The sequence below is a fragment of the Salvelinus sp. IW2-2015 genome, linkage group LG26, assembly GCF_002910315.2.
Source record: "Salvelinus sp. IW2-2015 linkage group LG26, ASM291031v2, whole genome shotgun sequence".
Classification (NCBI taxonomy): Eukaryota; Metazoa; Chordata; class Actinopteri; order Salmoniformes; family Salmonidae; genus Salvelinus; species Salvelinus sp. IW2-2015.
Genome location: NC_036866.1, coordinates 3,217,577 through 3,243,494, shown reverse-complemented (window position 1 = coordinate 3,243,494; position 25,918 = coordinate 3,217,577). Strand labels below are relative to the sequence as shown.

General features: G+C 41.7%; 1 protein-coding gene and 1 long non-coding RNA gene across 2 annotated transcripts; both read left to right on the top strand.

Annotated features, from left to right (window-relative positions):
- Positions 1-2,127: 2,127 nt before the first annotated feature.
- On the top strand, positions 2,128-11,306 carry LOC111952964 (uncharacterized). The gene is made up of 5 exons (XR_011474105.1): positions 2,128-2,219; positions 2,298-2,340; positions 7,489-7,532; positions 10,278-10,363; positions 11,265-11,306. It is a non-coding gene; the product is annotated as an uncharacterized lncRNA (long non-coding RNA).
- A 304-nt stretch (positions 11,307-11,610) lies between these two features.
- On the top strand, positions 11,611-22,692 carry LOC111952671 (E3 ubiquitin-protein ligase RNF220-like). The gene is made up of 5 exons (XM_023971565.2): positions 11,611-11,761; positions 12,962-13,052; positions 18,588-18,696; positions 19,338-19,412; positions 19,644-22,692. Exons 1-5 carry the CDS (start codon positions 11,611-11,613, stop codon positions 19,713-19,715), a joined length of 498 nt encoding a protein of 165 aa, XP_023827333.1. The 3' UTR covers positions 19,716-22,692.
- The last annotated feature ends 3,226 nt before the right edge of the window (positions 22,693-25,918 follow it).

Sequence of the window (25,918 nt, the reverse complement as noted above, 5' to 3'; positions counted from 1 at the left end):
CGAGATTTCATTGTTTACTGACTCCCGTGTGTTTCGGGCCGGAGAGCGCTGAAGGCCCGGGAACACTTGATGCGTGTCGGTAAAACTCATTTAGGCTTCGATGGGTGATGCAAAAAACCTGCGAGGAACACGGAACGACCTGTCTCTTTCCCAAGGACACTGAGCGTCTTTTTGCAATTTGCTGCCATGTGTTATTTAGCAGCCATTCTGTCCCTATTTGAGTCCTCATTAGTCATAACTCAGCTGATGTCAGAGGGGACGCCAACCTGCTCCCAGCATGCTGCACCGCATGTCTCTTGTCCTTTATGAGTGTGGCTGGTGTGCTGGACAATAGCTTCCTGAGGACAGAAGAGACAGTGGGGTGCTAGACTTCACGCTTCAGGTCCCTAGGCTCTCAGGTTAGAAATAGCTAGTGTAGACCTGTGATACTTGGACTGTTTCAGTGTTTTTAATGGTGATGAGTAGGTTAATGAGCCTTTGTTTTTATTCATGTCAAATGTATTCATTTTTATTTATGTCACTGATATTGACCATGCTGTATACTCTGTCATCGTTGGCTATATGACGAGGTTCTTGTCTGATTGTGTTGAGATACAGAGAGAGATATGATGCAGACAGATGGCCTTACTTCTCTACATGTGATTGATGGCTTTCAGGAGTAAATGACCTCATCTACCTGGTAAAATGTTTATTTAGCATACCTCCCATCCTAGCTGTCTGCTTATGGCAGTAATCCAGAAGGGAAACCCAATGGGCCGGGTGGGCCTGGCTAATGTTCCCATTGACAGGCTATAATGCAGGCTCACTGACAGGGTGGTGCTGAGTGTGAGGGGGAGTGGGGTGTGTGTGCGTGCGTGCGTACATGTGTACTTGTGTTCATGCATGTTTGTGTGTGTGTGTTAAACTTTATATTTATTTGACACAGACCATTCTAATGAAACTCTCCTCTCCTTACTCTGCCTTTCCTCCCTCTCTGTGTCAGTAGGTAAGAGTAATGTCCTGTATGACTCCCTGCCTCTCTGTGTCAGTTGGTAAGAGTATGTCCTGGTATACTCCCCTGCCTCTCCTGTGTCAGTAGGTAAGAAGTAATGGTCTGTATGACTCCCTGCCTGCTCTGTGCAGTAGGTTAGAGAATGTTTCCTGTATGACTCCCTGCCTCTCCTGTGTCAGTAGGTAAGAGTAAATTCCTGTATGAACCTTCCCTGCCTCTCTGTGTCAGTAGGTAAGAGTAATGTCCTGTATGACTCCCTGCCTCTGTGTCAGTAGGTAAGGGTGATGTCCTGTGTGACTCCCAGCCCCTGTATGTGTCAGTAGATAAGAGTAATGTCCTGTATGACTCTCTGCCCCCAGTGTGTCCAGTGTGCCATGCTGTGTTACCACCAGGTGAGCTACAGGAGCACATGGAGCAGGAGATGGGCAGACTGGCACAGTTACAAATCAGGTAGCCGTATAGAACAGATATGAGCAGGAGAATAGCAGACTGGCACAGTTCCAAATCACACACACACACACACACAGACCCACACAAAAACCCACACAAACACTAAACAACAATAAAAAACAAACATTAATAAACAACAAACAACACTAAACAACAAATGACAATAAACAACACTAAACAACAATAAACAACACTAAACAACAAATAACAATAAATAACAACAAACAACACTATACAACACTAAACAACACTAAACAACACTAAACAACACTAAACAACAATAAACAACAATAAACAACAATAAAAAACGAACAATAATAAACAACAATTAACAACACTAAACAACAAATAACAATTAACAACACTATACAACACTAAACAACACTAAACAACAATAAACAGTGTGAATATTGTAGCATTAGTTTCCTGACCCCCTTTAAGTGTTTCCTCTTTCTTCCTTTCAACAGTACTAATTCAGTGCAGAGGACCCATCCATTAGGAGCTACTAAGGTAAATAATAACACACGCACACACGCACACGCATACACACACACAACAGTACTAATTCAGTGCAGAGGAACCATCCATTAGGAGCTACTAAGGTAAATAATAACACACGCACACACGCACACGCACACACACACACACATCTTTCTTTGACTCTGTCCCTGTCCTCTGTCCACAGACCCTCTCACTATCTCTGCACATTAAACGTGAGGGGGGATCCCCCACCTCTCCCCCCTGCCCACCTGAAGACCCCCACTCAGACAGATACCAGGTAGGTTCTTCACTACAAAGACACACACACACACACACACACTTCTTTGAAGGTTCTTCACCTCTCCTTTTTCCACAGACGTTTCTGCGTGTGAGGACCAACAGACATACAAGACTGAATGGTATGTGTTCAGAAATACATACGATTTCAAAGACAGATCTGTTGTTGGTTCAGATGGGTTGGTTAGTTGGGTTACTGCTTTTGCATTGGGGTAATTGACTGTAAAATGATGTTCAAAGGCCTATCTACAGCTACAATATATTATGGAGGACATTTTCAAGGGAGGAATGAAAATGGGAGCTTCTATCCTCCCTCTCCTGCATTGAAGATCAGTGAAACCCCACCGATCATTCAAAATGAGAAACTAGCCTGACTGTGACTCCTGTGACCCCTGTCACTGAGAGCACGGTACCTTTTGACCTAGCACCCACACAAGCAGAGGATCTATTAACCCTTGACCTTTAACCTCTTGATATGTTAACAGTCGATGACTGGTGCTACGCCAAACCCGCCCCTTTAAGTCCCCACAACAGAAGTCACCTAACCCCAGACTGCAAAAGAACTGGTAAGAGACACAAGACACTATATGGGCGACCTTGTATACCCCAATACTTATATTGAGTACTTTTCCCACCCATTATCACAGACTACACTCACTGACTATTTAGTTTATACGTTATATATTTCGGGGAACAGACTTAGGAGGATATTCTACCATAAAACCATCAATGAATTTTACACAAGATAAAATTATTTCATACCTTGTAGGTTGTAGTCTGCTGATAGTTCGCCATATCTTACCTGTGCAGAGCATGTGTATGTTTGTCTTACCTGTGTATCTTACCTGTGTATCTTACCTGTGTATCTTACCTGTGTATCTTACCTGTGTATCTTACATATGTATCTTACCTGTGTATCTTAACCTGTGTCTTACCTGTTATCTTACCTGTGTATCTTAACCTGTGTATCTTACCTGTGTATCTTTAATAATGCATCTTACCTGTGTATCTTACCGTGTATCTTACCTGTGTATCTTACATATGTACTTCCCTGTGTATCTTACCTGTGTATCTTACCTGTGTATCTTACCTGTGTATCTTACCTGTGTATCTTACATATGCATCTTACCTGTGTATCTTACCTGTGTATCTTACCTGTTTATCTTACATATGTATCTTCCCTGTGTATCTTACCTGTGTATCTTACCTTGTATCTTACCTGTGTATCTTACCTGTGTATCTTACATATGCATCTTACCTGTGTATCTTCCCTGTGTTTCTTCCCTGTGTTTCTTCCCTGTGTATCTTCCCTGTGTATCTTTCCTGTGTATCTTACCTGTGTATCTTACCTGTGTATCTTACCTATGCATCTTACCTGTGTATCTTACCTGTGTATCTTACCTGTGTATCTTACCTGTGTATCTTACCTGTGGTTCTTCCTGTGTATCTTACCTGTGTATCTTCGCTGTGTATCTTCCCTGTGTATCTTCCCTGTGTATCTTCCCTGTGTATCTTACCTGTGTACTTACTGTGTATCTTCCCTGTGTATCGTTACCTGTGTATCTTACCTATGTATCTTACCGTGGCACATCGTGTATAACTAGTAGCTACTCTTGTATCAGTGCTTTGTACAGTAGCCAGTAGAGAAACATACCATTCCTCTACTCTCTATCTCCAGTGGTGTGTCGGTTTTGTTGAGGACTACTGACTTTTATTACCAGATGATACAGTACAGTATAATGAATTTCTAATAAGGCAAGGAGAAGTTGTTCTTCCTACTGTTAGTCCTGCTGAAACTACGCTCTCCTCTGTATGTAGTATGATACAACACAGGCATGTGTCAGGAATATCGTAGTATATCAGGAACAATCACAGGTCAGTATGTAGTCAGGAACAACACAGGCAGTATGTAGTCAGGAAAACACAGGCAGTATGTAAGCAGGAAACAGATACAGGCAGTATGTAGTCAGGAACAACACAGGTAGTATGTAGTCAGGAACAATACAGGTAGTATGTAGTCAGGAACAACACAGGTAGTATGCAGTCAGGAACAACACAGGCAGTATGGCAGTCAGAACAACACAGGTAGGATGCAGTCAGAACAACAGGATCATGCAGAGAACACACAGGCAGAATGCAGTCAGGAACAAACACAGGTAGTATGTAGTCAGGAACAACACAGGCCGTATGCAGTCAGGAACAACACAGCAGTATGCAGTCAGGAACAACACAGGTAGGATGCAGTCAGGAACAACACAGGCAGTATGCAGTCAGGAACAACACAGGCAGTATGCAGTCAGGAACAACACAGGTAGTATGTAGTCAGGACCAACACAGGCCCGTATGCAGTCAGGAACAACACAGGGCCGTATGCCAGTCAGGAACAACACACAGGCAGGATGCAGTCAGGAACAACACAGGTAGTATGTTGTCAGGAAAAACACAGGCCGTATGCAGTCAGGAACAAACAGGTAGGATGCAGTCAGGAACAACACAGGCAGGATGCAGTCAGGAACAACATAGGCAGTATTCAGTCAGGAACAACACAGGCAGTAATTCAGTCAGGAACAACACAGGTATGTATTCAGTCAGGAACAACAGTAGGATGCAGTCAGGAAAACACAGTATGGGAGTTGTCAGGAACAATAGGTAGGATGTAGTCAAGGAACAACACAGGCAGTATGTTTGTCAGGAACAACACAGGGTATTCAGTCAGGAACAACACAGGCAGTATGTAGTCAGGAACAACACAGCAGTATGTAGTCAGGAACAATACAGGTAGGATGGTTCAGTAGAAACAATACAGCAGTATGTAGTCAGGAACAACACAGGTAGATGTAGTCAGGAACAATACAGGCAGTATGTAGTTCAGGACCAACACAGGCAGTATGTAGTCAGGAACAATACAGGCAGTATGTAGTCAGGAACAATACAGGCAGTATGTAGTCAGGAACACACAGGCAGTATGTAGTCAGGAACACAAGGTAGTCTGTAGTCAGGAACAACACAGGCAGTATGTAGTTCAGAACAACACAGGCAGTATTAGTCAGGAACAAACAGCAGTATGTAGTCAGGAACAATACAGGCAGTTATGTAGTCAGGAACAAATACAGGCAGTATGTAGTCAGGAACACACAGGTAGGATGTAGTCAGGAACATATACAGCAGTATGTAGTCAGGAACAATACAGGCAGTATGTAGTCAGGAAACACAAGGCAGTATGTATGTCAGGAACAATACAGGCAGTATGTAGTCAGGAACAACACAGGCAGTATGTAGTCAGGAACAACACAGGCAGTATGCAGTCAGGAACAACACAGGTAGTATGTAGTCAGGAACAACCAGGCAGTATGTAGTCAGGAACAATACAGGCAGTATGTAGTCAGGACAACACAGGCAGTATGTAGTCAGGAACAACACAGGCAGTATGTAGTCAGGAAACACACAGGCAGGATGCAGTCAGGGACAACACAGGTAGTATGTTGTCAGGGAACACACAGGTAGTATGTTGTCAGGAACAACACAGGCAGGATGCTGTCAGGAACAACACAGGTAGTATGTTGTCAGGGACAACACAGGTAGTATGTAGTCAGGAACAACACAGCGGATGCAGTCAGGAACAACACAGGCAGTATGCAGTCAGGAACAACACAGGCAGGATGCAGTCAGGACAACACAGGCAGGATGCAGTCAGGAAACAAACACAGGCAGTATTCAGTCAGAACAACACAGGCAGGATGCAGTCAGGAACAACACAGGCAGGATGCAGTCAGGAACAACACAGGCAGTATGCAGTCAGGAACAACACAGGCAGGATGCAGTCAGGAACAACACAGGCAGGATGCAGTCAGGAACAACACAGGCAGATGCAGTCAGGAACAACACAGGCAGGATGCAGTCAGGAACAACACACGGCGTATGCAGTCAGGAACAACACAGGCCGTATGCAGTCAGAACAACACAGGCAGGATGCAGTCAGGAACAACACAGGCAGTATGCCAGTCAGGAACAAACACAGACAGGATGCAGTCAGGAACAACACAGGCAGTATGCAGTCAGGAACAACACAGGCAGGATGCAGTCAGGAACAACACAGGCAGATGCAGTCAGGAACAACACAAGGCCGTATGCAGTCAGGAACAACACAGGCAGTATGTAGTCAGGAACAACACAGGCAGGATGCAGTCAGGAACAACACAGGTAGTATGTAGTCAGGAACAACACAGGTAGTATGCAGTCAGGAACAACACAGGCAGTATGTAGTCAGGAACAACAACAGGTAGTGATGCAGTCAGGAACAACACAGGCAGGATGCAGTCAGGAACAACACAGGCAGGATGCAGTCAGGAACAACACAGGGTAGTATGTAGTCAGGAACAACACAGGCCGTATGCAGTCAGGACAACACAGGCAGTATGGTAGTCAGGAACAACACAGGCAGTATGCAGTCAGGAACAACACAGGCAGGATGAGTTCAGGAACAACACAGGTAGTATGTAGTCAGGAACAACACAGGCGCGTTGAGTCAGGAACAACACAGGAGTATGTAGTCAGGAAACAACACAGGCAGTATGTAGTCAGGAACAACACAGGTAGTATGTAGTTCAGGAACAACACAGGCAGTATGTAGTCAGACAACACAGGTAGATTAGTCAGGACAACACAGGCATATGTAGTCAGGAACAACACAGGCAGTATGTAGTCAGGAACAACACAGGTAGTATGTTGTCAGGAACAACACAGGTAGTATGTAGTCAGGAACAACACAGGTAGTATGTAGTCAGGAACAACACAGGCAGGATGCAGTCAGGAACAAGATGAAAAAGTTCACAGTTGGTGTTCTTCTGTGTTACGTTTGTTATTGTGTGTGCCTGCGTGCGTGCGTGCGTGTGTGTGTGTGTGTGCGTGTGCTTGTGTATGCATTCGTGTGTATTCCGGCCTGTTTTTATACACAGTAGCCAACAACTCTATCACATTTACCCCCATTGTCACAAAGCAGAAGCAACATCCCTCTACTTGAACTCCTTCCTTTGGGTCTTACTGCATGGCTGTGTTTACACTAACGTACCATGTATTGTACATTTACTCCCAATGGGGAGTTGCACAGCCAATTGCTACTACCTAGCTATTACCTAGCTATTACCTAGCTATTACCTAGCTATTACCTAGCTATTACCTAGCTATTACCTAGCTATTACCTAGCTCGACAGATATCTTCTAGCTAACCCTCTCTGCTCCCTGTCTCTCTCTCTGTGTGGGTTCTCTTTCAGTCAGGATCGGCAAGCTGAAGAGGAGGAGACCTTACGAGGACCAGGTATGTTCCTAAATAGAAACTGCCGTTGTATTGTACTGTAGACGACAGCAAGCCTAGCTATTCCTCATACTGTATACTGTACTGGATGTCTCAGAGAGATGGATGATGGATAGAGCAGGTGGATTGGTCTGGAAACAGGGCTACTGAAATAATCGGAGGTTAACAGCATGTTGTGGCCACCTGTAATTAAACTCCTGGTATTGCTTTCTGCCCATTAGGCTCAGTGTGTCCATGTGGAGAGGGCCTGCTTTTACAGGTTACCGTACCTCAGGTTACCGTACCTCAGGTTACCGTACCTCAGGTTACTGTACCACAGGATACTGTACCACAGGTTACCGTACCTCAGGTTACTGTACACCAGGTTACCGTATCACAGGTTACTGTACCTCAGGTTACTGTACCTCAGGTTATCGTACAACAGGTTACCGTACCTCAGGTACCATACCTCAGGTTACTGTACAACAGGTTACTGTATACCATACATAAGATTACTGTACCTCAGGTTACTGTACCTCAGGTTATCGTACCTCAGGTTATCATACCTCAGGTTACTGTACCTCAGGTTACTGTACAGGTTACCGTACCTCAGGTTACTGTACCTCAGGTTACTGTATCTCAGGTTACTGTACCTCAGGTTACTGTACCTCAGGTTACTGTACAACAGGTTACTGTATACCATACATCAGGTTACCGTACCTCAGGTACGTACCTCAGGTACTGTACCTCAGGTTACTGTACAACAGGTTACTGTATACCATACATCATGGTTACCCGTACCTCAGGTTACCGTACCTCAGGTTACCGTACATCAGGTTACCGTACATCAGGTTACCGTACATCAGGTTACCGTACATCAGGTTACTGTACATCAGGTTACTGTACAGGTTTACCGTACCACAGGTTACCGTACCTCAGGTTACCGTACCTCAGGTTACCGTACCACAGGTTACTGTACCTCAGGATACTGTACCACAGGATACTGTACATCAGGTTACTGTACCTCAGGTTACTGTACAGGATACTACCACAGGATACTGTACCACAGGATACTGTACCACAGGTTACTGTACCACAGGTTACCGTACATCAGGTTACCGTACATCAGGTTACCGTACCTCAGGTTACCCACATCAGTTACCGTACCTAGGTTACCGTACCTCAGGTTACCGTACATCAGGTTACCGTACCTCAGGTTACCGTACATCAGGTTACCGTACCACAGGTTACTTACTGTACAGGGTACCGTACCTCAGGTTACTGTACATCAGGTTACTGTACAGGTTACCGTACCACAGGTTACCGTACCTCAGGTTACCGTACCACAGGTTACTGTACCTCAGGATACTGTACCACAGGATACTGTACATCAGGTTACTGTACCTCAGATTACTGTACAGGATACTGTACCACAGGATACTGTACCACAGGATACTGTACCACAGGTTACTGTACCTCAGGATACTGTACCACAGGATACTGTACCTCAGGTTACTGTACCTCAGGTTACCGACCTCAGGTTACTGACCTCAGGTTACTGTACCCAGGTTACTGTACCTCAGGTTACTATCAGGACCATACCTCAGGTTACCGTACCCAGTTACCGTACATCAGGTTACTGTACTTCAGGTTACCGTACCTCAGGATACGTTACATCAGGTTACTGTACATTCAGGTTACTGTACATCAGGTTACTGTACCTCAGGTTACTGTACATCAGGTTACTGTACCCAGGATACTGTACATAGGTTACTGTACATCAGGTTACTGTACCTCAGGTTACTGTACATCAGGTTACTGTACATCAGGTTACTGTACATCAGGTACTGTACATCAGGTTACTGTACCGCAGGATACTGTACATCAGGTTACTGTACATCAGGTTACGTTACATTCACAGGTTACTGTACCTCAGGGTACTGTACATCAGGTTACTGTTACACAGGTTACTGTACATCAGGTTACTGTACATCAGGTTACTGTACATCAGGTTACTGTACATCAGGTTACCGGTACCGCCAGGGATGTACATCAGGTTACTGTACATCAGGTTTACTGTACATCAGGTACTGTACCTCAGGTTACTGTACATCAGGAATTACTGTACATCAGTTACTGTACCGCAGGTTACTGTACATCAGGTTACTGTACATCAGGTTACTGACCGCAGGATACTTACATCAGGATACTGTACATCAGAGTTACTGTACCGCAGGATAACTTGTACATTCAGGATACTGTACATCAGGTTACTGTACCGCAGGATACTGTACATCAGGATACTGTACATCAGGTTACTGTACATCAGGTTACTGTACATCAGGTTACTGTACCGCAGGTTACTGTAGCATCAGGTTACTGTACATCAGGTTACTGTACCGCAGGATACTGTACATCAGGATACTGTACATCAGGTACTGTACCGCAGGTTACTGTACATCAGGATACTGTACATCAGTTACTGTACATCAGGTTACTGTACATCAGGTTACTGTACCGGATTACTGTACATCAGGATACTGTACATCAGTTACTGTACCGCAGGATACTGTACATCAGGTTACTGTACATCAGGTTACTGTACCGCAGGTTACTGATACATCAGGTTACTGTACCGCAGGTTACTGTACATCAGGTTACTGTACATCAGGTTACTGTACATCAGGTTACTGTACATCAGGTACCGTACCTCGGGTTACGCCTCGGAGATACATCAGTAATCAGTAAGTAGTCTGTGTGTGTTTTCAGGACATTTTGTTGGACCTGGGGAGGGGGGAGAAGAATGGAGTGAGCGGAGGAGGATACGATGACATCCATACTGCGAGGGTGTGAAGGTAAAACACATCCCCCGTACCATACCCTCTGACTGGGTCTTGGATCTGGTGCAGTGGGGTGGATAATGTGACTGAGTGGCAGTTAGAAAGGCACTGTACTTAACACAGTATACTCCAGTAGCCTACCTATAAGGATGAATTGCTTTCCATTACCAACAGCAAAGCCACCTTGATTATATGGGTTGCCGATAGGGTTATACATTTCTTGTAACTTTCCCAAAATGCTCAGGTATTCCAGAAATCTTATTCTCTTCCAGTCAGGATGTCTGGAAAACCTGGGAATTTGGGAAAGTTAAGGGTTTTTCAACCCTTGAAAGGAGACATATGGACATGTCAAGCAAACAATGACAATGAGTGACAATGAGTTGGCATGACAGCATAGGTGACACGAATCACTCCACACATTTGAAGTGTCACCTTTCAATGGCCTCAGATTAGCAAAGAAAGTCTCACCTCTCAATGGCCTTAAACATCTGCCCTTAAACCGATAGTCAGTTAACACTGCACTATGTGAGAATGTGCTAGGTGAGTGTCAGGTATGGTGAGAGTGAAGATATGGTGAGATGAGATATGGTGAGAGTGAAGAATGGTGAGAGTGAAGATATGGTGAGAGGGAAGACATGTGTGAGAGTGAAGATATGGTGAGAGTGAAGATATGGTGAGAGTGAAGATATGGTGAGAGTGAGATATGGTGAGAGTGAAGATATGGTGAGAGTGAAAAATATGGTGAGAGTGAAGATAATGGTGAGAGTGAAGATATGGTGAGAGGTGAAGATATGGTGAGAGTGAAGATATGGTGAGAGTGAAATATGTGAGAGTGAAAATATGTGAGAGTGAAGATATGGTGAGTGTGAAGATTTGGTGAATGAATATAAGTCACAGAGTGTTATGACGTCCTCAGGGTCGGTGTTTGTGAGCAGCAGCACGGCTAAGGAAGGCGGTGCAGTGACGCTGACTGGACGTGGATGGAGATGACACTCTGCAGTATGGAAGAGTACAGTATCCTTTAAAATACATCAGATTTTCTAAGATCTAATCATGAGTCCATGTTCTCCACGTCATTGTAAGGATCCACCAATATGGCAGTACTATATAATTGTACATGGTTGAATGCAGTCTTATGTCTCCTTAACATGGTGATCCAGATGTACGGAGGCAGACGCCCTGTTCAGGGCAGGATCCTGGAGGTGGAGGGAGGGAAGCACTGAGGGGGCGGTTTTTAAAGTACGCACCACACCTGTAGTCCCATGGCCTGTTTCTGTTTCCATCACTACACAACAAATCGTCATGCCTGTGTGTTAGCATTGTCTGCATTAACCGTCTCATTGGTTTTGTTTCTCAGTGGTGGTACACTGTCCAACAGAGTAACTCTGGAACATTCCAAATGGACAAATGAGGGTGAGAACAGCTACTGAGTTTGAATTCATTAATATTTAGTAGCTATAATATAATTTGTTGGGTGCTAATATTTCCAGTTTCATTTACATAATGTATTAATACGCATGTGTGTATACGTGTATTAATAGTGGTGTATACGTGTATTTAATATGTGTGTTATACGTGTATTAATATTGTGTGTATACGTGTATTAATATGTGGTATACGCGTATTAATGTGTGTATACGCGTTATTAATAATGTGTGTGTACGCGTATTAATATTGTGTATACGCGTATTAATATGGGTGTATACGCGTATTAATATGTGTGTATACGTGTATTAATATGTGTGTAACGCGTATTAATATGTGTGTATACGCGTATTAATATGTGTGTATACGTGTATAATATGTGTGTATACTATGTAGTAATATGTTGTATCGCTATTAATGTGTGTATACGCGTATTAATATGGTGTATACTTGTATTAATATGTGTGTATACGCGTATTAATATGTGTGTATACGCGTATTAATATGTGTGTATACGTGTATTAATACGCAGGTGTGAATTGGAAATGTGTTTTTTGCATATCCCAACTCTCCCTGCGACACCTTGAGACACCCTACAACAGGGGTTCCCAAAGCATTGGGGAACATCCAGCGCCCCACGTCTATTTCTATAGTCACAAGCATGACAAAAAATTGTTCTCACCTCTCTTGTTGGCGACAGACAATTTTGCAGTTTTAAACCTTATTTCCTGCAATTCTATACATTTTTGTCATGGGGTGCAGATACAATTTTGCCGTTTTGAAGCACATTTTCTTGCAAATCTATACATTTTCCCATGTCTAATGTTTATTCATGTCATATTTGAGTGACTCAACAAATCTAAGGCTAACGAACTTAGCTAAAAAACATAAACTGACTTGGACTATTTGATCTGGACATTTCTGACAAGTTATACATAGTTCTCTGATGATACACTACCCACATTTTGAAATGACACCTTGTGCATTCTACTATTACAACTTTCAAGAGTAAGTTGAAAGCCAGACTGAGTGCCCTACGACACCCTTGTCAGCTCGGGGATTCAAACACGCAACCTTTTGGTTATTGGTCCAACGCTCCAACCGCTAGGCTCCCTGTCGCCATACTTCATTAATTGGATATTAAGAGTGGATGTCCTGATCTAAAATTATAGTCCTCTTTTGCTACAGGAAGTCCATCCACTAGCAACGGAGAGAGCAACAAACGGGACAACAGCATAGCCTCCCTACACAGGACCTGTAAAAATAGTGACATTGATATGTAAGTTCTGAAAGAAACGTCGTGTCAGCTGTGAAAATGTTCTACATTACCATTGACTTCATGATACTGTAAACCTTTACAAAAWTATAATTAAAAAGGTGTTGTCGCATATTATTCATCTTAATCAAACAGGTGTTTTACATGGACGATACATTGMATATAATATACRGTAAGACAAGTACTGGAAACAATGGAACACTATGAAAAATCTGGGAAACCAGGCCTGGTATTCATAGCTGATTTTGAAAAGGCTTTTGATAAAGTATGACTGGAATTTATATATAATGCCTCGAATATTTCAATTTTGGAGAAGCAATGGGTTAAAGTTATGTATAGTAACCCTAGGTGTAAAATACTAAATAATGGCTACTTCTCAGAAAGTATTAAACTGTCAAGAGGAGTAAAACAAGGTTGTCAACTATCGGCATATCTATTTATTATTGCCATCTAAATGTTAGCTATTAAAATCAGATCCAACATTAATATCAAGGGGCTAGAAATCCAGGGCTTAAAAACAAATATGTCATTGTACACTGACGATTAATGGTTTCTTTAAATCCACAATTTGGATCCCTCCACAGCCTCATAGAGGATCTAGATACTTTTTCTAACCTCTGGATTACAACCAAATTAAGTGTACTACTATATTACATATTGGATCATTAAAAAATACATATTTTACATTACAGTGTAGTTTACCAATGAAATGTTCTGACGGTGATGGGGACATACTCAGTATTCATATCCCGAAAGAAAGAAAGGATCTCACTACAGTAAATGTGAATAGAAAGTTTGCAAAAATAGATAAGATCTTTCAAACATTGAAAGGAAAATGCCTGTCTACTTGTGAAAAAATCYCCCTGATTAACTCTTTAGTCATATCTCACTTTACCTATTTGCTTATGGCCTTGCCTACACCTAGCGACCTGGTTTTTGAAATTATATGAGCAACAATTATTKAATTTTATTTGGAARGGCAAGCCAGYCAAAATTAAACTGGCCTATTTATATAATGAAGATGAATTTGGATGGCAGAAATGATTAAATATTAAAGCTTTAGACCTCTTACTAAAGGCTTCAGTCATACAAAAGTTATACTTAWKTCCAAAATAATTCTCTAGCAGATTAATAAGAATGTCTCACACCATATTCAGGAATGGCCTTTTTCCCTTTATTCAGATTACTACCTCTCACTTTTGGTAATTTGAAAATGAAYTCATCTCCAAAATATTGCTATTTTTAACACATTGAAAGTTGGTTGCAGTTTCAATTTTAATCTACCAGAAAAGACAGAACAAATAATACGACAAATATTATGGTTAAACTCAAATATACTAATTGATTAAAAAATATATATTTTGGGGAAAATTTTAAAAAGAAAATTATAATCTTTGTAAATTATATTAAATAGGACTGGTGGAGTTACATCACACATTCAGCTAACACAGAGATTTGGAAATGTCTGCTCTACCCAAAATTACAACCAGCTAATTGCAGCAATACTGCAAAAATGGAAGAGGCAAGTGGAAGAGGGAAAAAGTAAGGAACTTGTCTGTCGGCATTAAAGACCAAAATTGCTTAAAGAAATTTGTGATGAATAAAAAACTATAACCAGTTTTCATGTAAGGACCAACACATTTACATCTGTGCCATATAGATTGCAAACAAGTTGGGAAGAGATTTCCCAACTGATTCCAGGCACCTGGCACTGATTCCATGGCACATGGCACTGATTCCATGCACTGGCACTGATTCCATGCACTGCACTTCCATGGCACCTGCACTGATTCCATGGCACCTGGCACTGATCCATGGCACCTGGCACTGATTCCATGGCACATGGCACTGATTCCATGGCACATGGCATGATTCCATGGCACCTGGCACTGATTCCATGGCACATGGCACTGATTCCATGGCACCTGGCACTGATTCCATGGCACCTGGCACTGATTCCATGGCACCTGGCACTGATTCCAGCACCTGGCACATTCCATGGCACCTGGCACTGATTCCATGCACCTGGCACTGATTCCATGACCATTGCACTGATTCCATGGAACATGCCACTGATTCCATGGCACATGGTTTATGAACTGATACGTAAAACGACGCCAGATTCAAATTAGATGTTTTCAATTAAAATGATTATACAAAATTCTTGCAACCAGTAGAATGTTATATTAAATGGGGATACAACCATCCCAGCTCTGCAGATTTTGCTGCAAAGAGACAGAATCATTAGATCATTTGTTTGGGGACTGTCCCATATGTAGCTTGTTTTTGGTCGCAGGTCCAGGAATGGCTGAATAATTGCAAAATGCACTGCTGGGTGATTTGAAAAGTCATAGTCAATAAATAAAATAATAATACTTTAAAGAAGCAATCAAACTGTCCTTCTTTAGACGAGTTGAGTATCTGGAGTATCAGCATTTGTAGGTTCGATTACAGGCTCAAAATGGCCAGAAACAAAGACTTTCTTCTGAAACTCGTCAGTCAATTTCCTTGTTCTGAGAAATGAAGGCTATTCCATGCGAGAAATTGCCAAGAAACTGAAGATCTCGTACAACGCTGTGTACTACTCCCTTCACAGAACAGTGCAAACTGGCTCTAACCAGAAAAGAAAGAGGAGTGYGAGGCCCCGGTGCACAACTGAGCAAGAGGACAAGTACATTAGAGTGACTAGTTTGAGAAACAGACGCTTCACAAGTCCTCAACTGGCAGCTTCAATGAATAGTACCCTCAAAACTCCAGGATGCTGGCCGTCTAGGCAGAGTTGCAAAGAAAAAGCAATTTTTTGTACACCTGATGTATTCGGCGCATGTGACAATTTTTTTAATTTAATTTTGTTGTTTTTAGTCCTACCCTTRAGCTCCACTCAACCCCTCCCATCGATCTCTTAACACCATCCATTTGTACATATATTTTTGTCATATATATTTCAACTGCGCTGTGATGTTTCACAAAAGTTCTGAACCTTTCTATTCTCATAGTTTCTACAGATTGTAAATTTAAGATAAAAACTTTTTCTTAACCAGTACAACAGTTTTCAGCTGTGCTAACATAATTGCAAAAGGGTTTTCTAATGATCAATTAGCCTTTTAAAATTATAAACTTGGATTAGCTAACACAACATGCCATTGGAACACAGGAGTGATGGTTTCTGACAATGGGCCTCTGTACACCTATGTAAATATTCCATAGAAAATCTGCTGTCCACCTACAATAGTCATTTACAACATTAAAAATGTCTACACTGTATTTCTGATCAATTTTATGTTGTTTTAATGGACAGAAAATGCGCTTTTCCTTCAAAAACGAGGACATTTCTAAGTGACCCCAAACTTTTGAATGGTAGTGTATATATACAGTGCATTCGGTAAATATTCAGACCCTTTAACCATTTTCCACATTTAGTTACAGTTCAGGTACATCCTGTTTCCATTGATCAACCTTGAGATGTTTCTACAACTTGATTGGAGTCCACCTGTGGTAAATTCAATTCATTGGACATGATTTGGAAAGGCACAAACATGTCTATAGGTCCTACAGTTGACAGTGCATGTCAGAGCAAAAACCAAGCCATGAGGTCGAWGGAKTTGTCTGTAGAGCTCCAAGACAGGATTGTGTCGAGGRACAGATCTGYGGAAYGGTACCAAAAAATGTCTGCAGCATAGAATGTCCCCAAGAACACAGGGGSCTCCATCATTTTTAAATGGACGGAGTTTGGAACCACCAAGACTCTTCCTAGAGCTGGCCACCCGGCCAAACTGAGCAATCGGGGGAGAAGGGCCTTGGTCAGGGAGCTGACCAAGAACCCGATGGTTACTATGACGGAGCTCCAGAGTTCCTCTGTGAAGATGGGAGAACCTTCCAGAAGGACAACCATCTCTGCAGCACTCCACCAATCAGGCCTTCATGGTAGAGCTGCCAGACGGAAAKCACTCCTCAGTAAAAGGCACATGACAGCCAGCTTGGAGTTTGCCAAAAGGCACGTAAAGGACTCTCAGACCATGTAAAACACGATTTTCTGGTCTGATGAAACCAAGATTGAACTCTTTGGCCTGAATGCCAAGCATCACATCTGTAGGAAACCTGGCACCACCCCTATGGTGAAGCGTGGTGGTGTCAGCATCATGCTGTGGGGATGTTTTCGGTGGCAGGGAGACTAGTCAGGATCGAGGGAAAGATGAACGGAACAAAGTACAGAGAGATCCTTGATGAAAACCTGCTCCAGAGCGCTCAGTACCTCAGACTGGGGCAAAGGTTCACCTTCCAACAGGACAACGACCCTAAGCACACAGCCAAGACAATGTCGGAGTGGCTTCGGGACAAGTCTCTGAGTGTCCTTGAGTGGCCCAGCCAGAGTCCGGACTTGAACCCGATCGAGCATCTCTGGAGAGACCTGAAAATGGCTGTTCAGCGACGCTCCCCATCCAATCTGACAGAACTTGAGAGGATCTGCAGAGGAGAATGGGAGAAACTCCCCAAATACAGGTGTGCCAAGCTTGTAGTGTCATACACAAGAAMATTTGAGGTTGTAATTGCTGCCAAAGGTACTTCAACAAAGTACTGAGTAAAGGGTCTGAATARTTATGTAAATGTGATATTTCAGTTTACATTTTTTATAGATTTGCACAAATTTCTAAAAATCTGTTTTTGCTTTGTCATTATGGGGTATTACGTGTAGATTAATGAAGAAAAACATAACAATTTAGTCCATTTTAGAATTTGGCTGTAACGTAACAGAACGTGGAAAAGGTCAAGGGGTCTGAATACTTTCCGAATGCACTCCATATATATATTTACAAAAAAGCTCAGCTATATATTTATTTTAATTATGTGACCTAGGTCTCTTTTGCATATGTGTCCTGTATATGCAACATAAATATACACATTATACACAAACTATCATGGGAAGCACAAGTAAGACATCACATATCACCCAGAAAAACAGTTACATTCCTCCAAAAATAAGTCCCCAATCAATACTTTAAATTGCCCAAACGGCACCAGAACATCAAGATGAAATGTATTTAGAATTTCTTTCCAGCAATACGCTGCATTAAAACTCAAATCAGATTTACCTTGCACGGTGGAGATCCTAGGAACCTCTAGAGTTAACCAATGAACGAGTTAGGCATAGGTCCAGCTCAACTCATACAGGACGACTCGTTATGCCTGTGGTGAGCCTGTAGTGAGCCTGTAGTGAGCCTGCGGTGATCCTGCGGTGTGCCTGTGGTGAGCCTGTAGTGAGCCTGTAGTGAGCTTGTAGTGAGCCTGCGGTGTGCCTGTGGTGTGTGTGGTACTTGGTACTTGCTCTCAGCTCACCTTCATCTTCCAATGATGAATGAGACTGAATGCTGCCTATGTGAGTGCAGCTAAATGTCATGCTCCGTGTCCATGTTGGCCAGCAAATCATTTAATCTGTCTTTGATTTATGAATAACTCTCTGGCATCTTCTTCTCCTGTCCCCCTCACTCCCCTCCTCTCTCTCTCTGTGTGTGTGTGTGTGTGTGTTGCGCATATGTTCAGGGTCTCTGAGGATTCTGGGCTGACGACGTTGGATTCACTAAGAAATCGTATACGGGACCTAGAGAAGCAGCTGTCCAGAGGAGACAGACACAACTGTCTAATCTGTAGGGTGAGTGTATAGCCTGAGTCCCAGTCTGTTTGTGCTGTCATGCCAACTCCTTGTCATTGTTTAGCTTGACAGTGAGCAATGGAGTTGGGAAGAGCTCTAACAGGTCTGGGACCGGGCTAGTGAGTATAGTTGCACTGGGATCAAGCTAATTCAATAGAAATACTGAAGTGTATCCTTTAAGACTTTTACATTCTTATCCAGAGTGTCTTACAGTAGAGAGTGGACACATATTCCTGTACTGGTCCCCCATGGGWATCAAACCCACAACCCTGGTGTTGCAAGTGCCGTGCTGTACCAACTGAGCCACACAGAACCTTTCATTCAACCTATCAATCAAGCATAGTTATGAATAGTTGAATTTCAGTATGGGGGTAAAACGGAGCCCCAAAGCAAACAAATATAAACATTTTGAACATTTGATTAAATCTGGACTGTTGAGGCACTTAGCACCATCTAGTGACAACAGTCTTTCATGCAACCGATACATTTAATACACAATGTGGAATGTGTTTCACTATGTGTTGTTGCATGAGGCACTATAATGTCATCCATACGGGTCGTTTTTCATTCTTTGAAACTTCTGTCTCCACCCCCTCTCTCTCTCTCTCTCTATCACTCTCCCCACCTCTCTCTCTCTGTAGGACACTTACACAACACCCCTCACCTCCATCCAGTGCTGGCATGCCCACTGTGAGGAGTGCTGGCTCCGCACTCTGGTAAGATGGTTGTCAAATAATGCTATAAAGCTATAATACACATGACTCTATTGTATTTTTATCACGTTACCCCTGCTTTCTTCCCACATTTCCCTCAGGGGACAATAAAGTTTGATTGATTGTTACAGCCCATTATATTTTTTATCATACAACACAATGTAATGCACACAAGTTTCATACAGATGTTTGTTGAGCCCAAAGCAGTCTCAAATTGCTGTGTTTATGTCCTAGGGGGCTAAGAAGCTGTGTCCACAGTGTAACACCATCACTTCTCCTGGGGACCTGAGACGGGTTTTTTTGTGACTGGGCAGGGCCAGAGAAGCACGGACCCCTGAGGGGGCGGGACATCTGAAGTATTAACCTTTGACCTTTAAAGGGGATGTAAGGACAGCTGGCCTGTCAGAGATTACCCTTGTCTTTGCACCTTAATCTGCCCTCTACCCCCCCCCCCCGAACCATGTAAGGGGCCACCCCATGACAAAATGGCACCCATGACTAGGTATTGCACAATGATCAGTCTTCATGTCATTTGACCTTTTAGGTTTGACATTTGACCTTTGCTTTGCCCACCTAGATAGCATTCATTTGTATCAAGCTCACCTCATCATTTAGTGAGCCAAGCCATTTCTAAGAGAACTCTGTGCTCAATCCATTACAATTCGTACGTAAATGACAAGAACTCAAGTCATCTTAGTGCTCAGGCACTGAAAGAATGATTTAAAATGGCTTTCGATCAAAACAAGGTTGAGCTACTCTTTGGACTATAAACYGTATACACTTTTGAAAATAATAGTGGTCTGTTTTTATCAAAAGAAAGCACATGTAATAGTTTTGTGTATGTTTGAAATTATGTACAGTACCAGTAAAACGTTTGGACACACCTACTCAGTCAAGGGTTTATTTMAATTTTTACTATTTTCTTACATTGTAGAATAATAGTGAAGACATCGAAACTATGAAATTACACATATGGAATCATGTAGTAACCCCAAAAAATTGTTAAACAAATCAAAATATATTTTATATTTGAGATTCTTCAAAGTAGCCACCCTTTGCCTTGACAGCTTTGCAGACTCAGGAGGTAGTCACCTGGAATGCATTTCAATTAACAGGTGTGCCTTGTTAAAAGTTAATTTGTGGAATTTCTTTCCTTCTTAATGTGTTTGTGTAARGACGTTCGTCTGAGGAAGAAGGAGAGGACCAAGGTGCAGCGTGGTACGTGTTCATGACTTTTAATAACACTGAACACTAGAACAAAAAATAACAAAACGGYAAAAACTAAACAGTCCTGTCTGGTGCAGACACAAAACAGAAAACAACTACCCACAAAACACAGGTGGGAAAAGGCTACCTAAGGATGGTTCTCAATCAGAGACAACGATAGACAGCTGCCTCTGATTGAGAACCACACCCGGCCAAACACATAGAAATAGACAACATAGAACAAAAACATAGAATGCCCACCCCAACTCACTGACCAACCAAAATAGAGGATCTCTAAGGTCAGGGCGTGACAGTTTGAGCCAATCAATTGTGTTGTGACAAGGTACGGGAGGTATACAGAATATAGCCCTATTTGGTAAAATACCAAGTCCATATTATGGCAAGAACAGCTCAAATAAGCAAATAGAATCGACAGTCCATCATTACTTCAAGACATGAAGGTCAGTCAATCCGTAAAATGTAAAGAACTTTTAAAGTTTCTTCAAGTGCAGTCGCAAAAACCATCAAGCGCTAAGATGAAACTGGCTCTCATGAGGACCGACACAGGAAAGGAAGACGCAGAGTTACCTCGGCTGCAAAGGATACATTCATTAGAGGTACCAGCCTCAGAAATTGCAGCCCAAATAAATGCTCAAGTAACAGACACATCTCAACATCAACTATTCAGAGGAGACTGCATGCATCAGGCCTTCATTGTCGAATTGCTGCAAAGAAACCACTACTAAAGGACACCAATAAGAAGAGGAGACTTGCTTGGGCCAAGAAACATGAGTAATGGACATTAGACCGGTGGAAATCTGTCCTTTGGTCTGATGTACAAATTTGAGATTTTTGGTTCCAACCGCTATGTCTTTGTGAGACGCAGAGTAGGTGAACGGATGATCTCTGCATGTGTAATTCCCACCGTGAAGCATGGAGGAGGAGGTGTGATTGTGTAGGGGGGCTTTGCTGGTGACACTGTGATTTATTTAGAATTCAAGGCARACTTAACCAGCATGGCTACCACAGCATTCTGCAGCGATACGCCATGCCATCTGGTTTGTGCGTAGTAGGACTATCATTTGTTTTTCAACAGGACAATGATCCAACACACCTCCAGGCTGTGTAAGGGCTATTTGACCAAGAAGGAGAGTGATGGAGTGCTGCATCAGATGACCTGGCCTCCACAARCACCCGACCTCAACCCAACGGAGATGGTTTGGGATGAGTTGGACTGCGGAGTGAAGGAAAAGCAGCCAACAAGTACTCAGCATATGTGGGAACTCCTTCAAGACTGTTGGAAAAGCATTCCAGGTGAAGCTGGTTGAGAGAATGCCAAGAGTGTGTAAAGCTGTCATCAAGGCAAAGGCTGGTTACTTTGAAGAATCTAAAATCTAAATTTAGATTTGTTTAATACTTTTTTGGTTACTACATGATTCCATATGTGTTATTTCATAGTTTTGACGTCTTCACTATTATTTTACAATGTAGAATATAGTAAAAAAATAAAGAAAAACCATTGAATAGGTAGGTGTGTCCAAACTTTTGACTGGTACTGTATGTGAAATAGATGAACACTGCCATTGTGTTTACAGTCATGTTCTTATGAAGTCATGGTTTTAGTTAGTTAGGAAGGGAGGAAAGTGTGAACGTAACAATTGTAATAGTTTGAGATGAATGATTTTGTGTTTGTCATTGAGGTTGTGTTTCTTTGTACAGGCGCACAATGTGTAATTAGTAAATGTTACCAAAATAAAATGAGGCTTTTAATGATGTTGGTTATTGCATAAATACATAAAAACATACAGGTACATGCACTGTAGATATCATTGAAGATGCAATGTGTGTACAATGTTAAAGTTAAAGATCACCACCATAAAAATACTTTTAGGTACTAGTTTTTTGCGGTATCTGTACTTTATTTTACTATTTATATTTTTGTCAACTTTTACTTTTACCCCACTACATTCCGAAAMAAAACAATGTACTTTTTACAAGTTACATTTTCCCTGACACCCAAAAGTACTCGTTACAGTTTGAATACTTAGCAGGACAGGAAAATTGTCTAATTCACGCACTTCTCAAGAGAACATCCTTGGTCATCCCTACTGCCTCTGATCTGGCAGACTCACTAAACAAAAATGCTTTGTTGTAAATTGTGTCTGAGTGTTGAACTGTGCCCCTTGCTATCCGTGAATAAAAATGGAAAAATAAAATAGTGTTGTCTGGTTTGCTTAATATAAGACATTTTAAATTATTTATACTTTAACTTTTGACACTTAAGTACATTTAAAACCAAATACTTTTAGACTTTTTCTCAAGTAGTATTTTTTTCTGGGTGACTTTCACTTTTACTTACATTTTCTTTTAAGGTATCTTTACTTTTACTCAAGTATGAAAACMAAGTGCTTTTTCCACCACTGCTTATAAATGTTTATAAATGCTTTGTAAATGATTYTTGATGTTATGTTTATATACGTTTACATTTTTCAACAAAAAAATMTATTACTTATTTAGTTATTAATAAATAGTTAATTAATGCTGATTCTGAAAGTTATTATGACGTTTTACTGAATTATCTTTATCTAAATGATGTTCAACGCCCTGTAGGCGAGAATATTGTCTAAGAATAGGTCCTGACCTGTTGCCCCTCGCCTATGTTGTGATTTGTCCCATCTTTAAAAGCCAAGCAGCCCATGCATGTTGATCTGGCCAATCCGGAGCCTTGTTATATGTGTTTGTGATTGTCCTTTAAGAAACAATTGGACCACTTAAGGATTAGTCCAGCCCTGGTCAGGTCAAGACTAGCCCATTCAATCCTGCTATTCTGAGCTTTCCTAAGGTTATGACCATCCGCTGTTCTTGCCAAGACAAAGGATATATGAGCTAAGAGTCTGACCCTCTAGGGCAGGAAGGAGGGATGGKGAGAGAGAAGGAAGACAGAGGTGGGAACTATTTTCATGGGCTGAGCTAAAGTAAAAGTATTCACAATAAGGCACAAGTAGCATCAGGACCCATCCTCTATCTCTCTCTATCAGGGGTGTCAAACCCGGAGGGCCGTCTGTCTGCTGGTGTTTGTTTTTTCTTCTCAATTCAGACCTAGACAACCAGGTGAGGGGAGGTACTAACTAATCAATGACCTTAATTCGTCAATCAGGTACAAGGGAGGAGTGAAAACCTCCAGACACTCGGCCCTCTATGATTTGACTTTGTAACACCAGTGTCACATGTAACAACACATGTAATACTGTACCATCACCTGACACCTGAGAGAGGGGGTGTATCTGTGAGGGGGCGGAGCATCTGGAAGAATCCTCTATGTGACACCAATGTCACACGTAACTGCAACCATAACAAGACAGCCACCTCTTACACACAGACTTCAAATCTACCAGATCAAACATGGTCTATATGGTCTATCTCCAAAATATCGCTATTTTTTAAACAAGCAATAGACATCTGGTTGCAATTTCAGTTTCATCCACCAGAAAAGACAGAACAAATAGCACTGCTGGTCAGAGTCAATCGATCAATAATATAATAACAGTCTTAGCAAAAGTGTTTATCTTTAATTTATKATCTGTAAAAACTTTGAGAATAGAAAGGTTCAGAACTTTTGTGAAACATCACAGCACAGTGGAAATATACACTATCGTTCAAAAGTTTGGGCTCACTTAGAAATATCCTTGTTTTTGAAAGAAAAGCAAATTTTTTGTCCATCAAAATAACATAAAATTGATCAGAAATACAGTGTAATTGTTAATGTTGTAAATGACTGTTGTAGCTGGAAACATAAGCTTCATTAAATTTTCCCAACAAAACACCAGTCTCAACGTCAACAGTGAAGAGGCGACTCCGGGATGCTGTCCAGTGTCTGTGTTCTTTTGCCCATCTTAATCTTTTCCTTTTATTGGCCAGTCTGAGATATGGCTTTTTCTTTACAACTCTGCCTGGAAGGCCAGCATCCCGGAGTCGCCTCTTCACTGTTGACGTTAAGACTGGTCTTTTGTAGGTACTATTTAATGAAGCTGCCAGTTGAGGACTTGTGAGGCGTCTGTTTCTCAAACTAGACACTCTAATGTACTTGTCCTCTTGCTCAGTTGGGCACCTGGGCCTCCCACTCCTCTTTCTATTCTGGTTAGAGCTAGTTTGCGCTGTTCTGTGAAGGGAGTAGTACACAGCATTGTACGAGATCTTCAGTTTTTTGGCAATTTCTCGCATGGAATAGACTTAATTCTTCAGAAGAAGAATAAACTGACGAGTTTCAGAAGAAAGTGAATTGTTTCTGGCCATTTTGAGTCGGTAATTCAAACCCACAAATGCTGGTGCTCCAGATACTCAACTAGTCTAAAGAAGGACAGTTTTACTGCTTCTTTAATCAGCACAACAGTTTTCAGCTATGCTAACATAATTGCAAAAGGGTTTTCTAATGATCAATTAGCCTTCTAAAATGATAACCTTGGATTAGCTAACACAATGTGCCGTTGGAACACAGGAGTGATGGTTGCTGATAATAGGCCTCTGTAAACCTATGTAGATATTCCATATTCCAGCTACAATAGTCATTTACAACTTAACAATGTCTACGCTGTATTTCTGATCAATTTGATGTTATTTTAATGGACACATTTTTTTGATTTTCTTTCAAAAACAAGGACATTTCTAAGTGACCCCAAACTTTTGAACAGTAGTGTATATGGCAGCTAGAAATTGGATTGTCTTCAGAGATAGATGGGAGGGGTTGAGGGTAGCTGAAGGATGGGACTAAAAACAAACAAAAGATAACTAATGGAAAATATACTGTCTGTGAAATACATGTAGCTGGAAGTGGAAGCCTAAGTATTGTTGTTCATTAGTTTACTGCAGTTAGGGGAGGGGTGGTAGGGTTAGGGGAAAATAATAAAGAAGGAAAATATATTTTAAAAATACATATTTAAAGTAATATATACATTTACCCCAAAAAATATATGGGGATTGGAAATGATGCAGACAATTACATTGATAGAAGCCATAATCTATCTGCAATATTAAAGCAGATCTACCCACAAAAACAAAACAAAAATACACAGTCTATACCTCTGACTGTGTCTGTGGTACGTAAAGTAGATGACAGGATGCCTGTTGTTACCCTTAATCACATTCCCTCCTTCATTAAGGTTTATCATTAAACAGTGTTTGGTGGCGAAGAGCTGAGGACAACGTTCGTGACCAGTGATTTAAAAAATAATAATAATAATTTAACCTTTATTTAACCAGGCAAGTCAGTTGAGAACAAATTCTTATTTACATTGACGGCCTGGGAC

Bases quoted from the DNA above. Each gene is read 5' to 3' on its own strand.
- LOC111952671 (XM_023971565.2), top strand. From the start codon at position 11,611: ATGGCCTGTTTCTGTTTCCATCACTACACAACAAATCGTCATGCCTGT. The intron at 11,762-12,961 runs GTGAGAACAGCT...CTTTTGCTACAG, and splicing joins TTCCAAATGGACAAATGAGG to GAAGTCCATCCACTAGCAAC. The intron at 13,053-18,587 runs GTAAGTTCTGAA...GCATATGTTCAG, and splicing joins AAAAATAGTGACATTGATAT to GGTCTCTGAGGATTCTGGGC.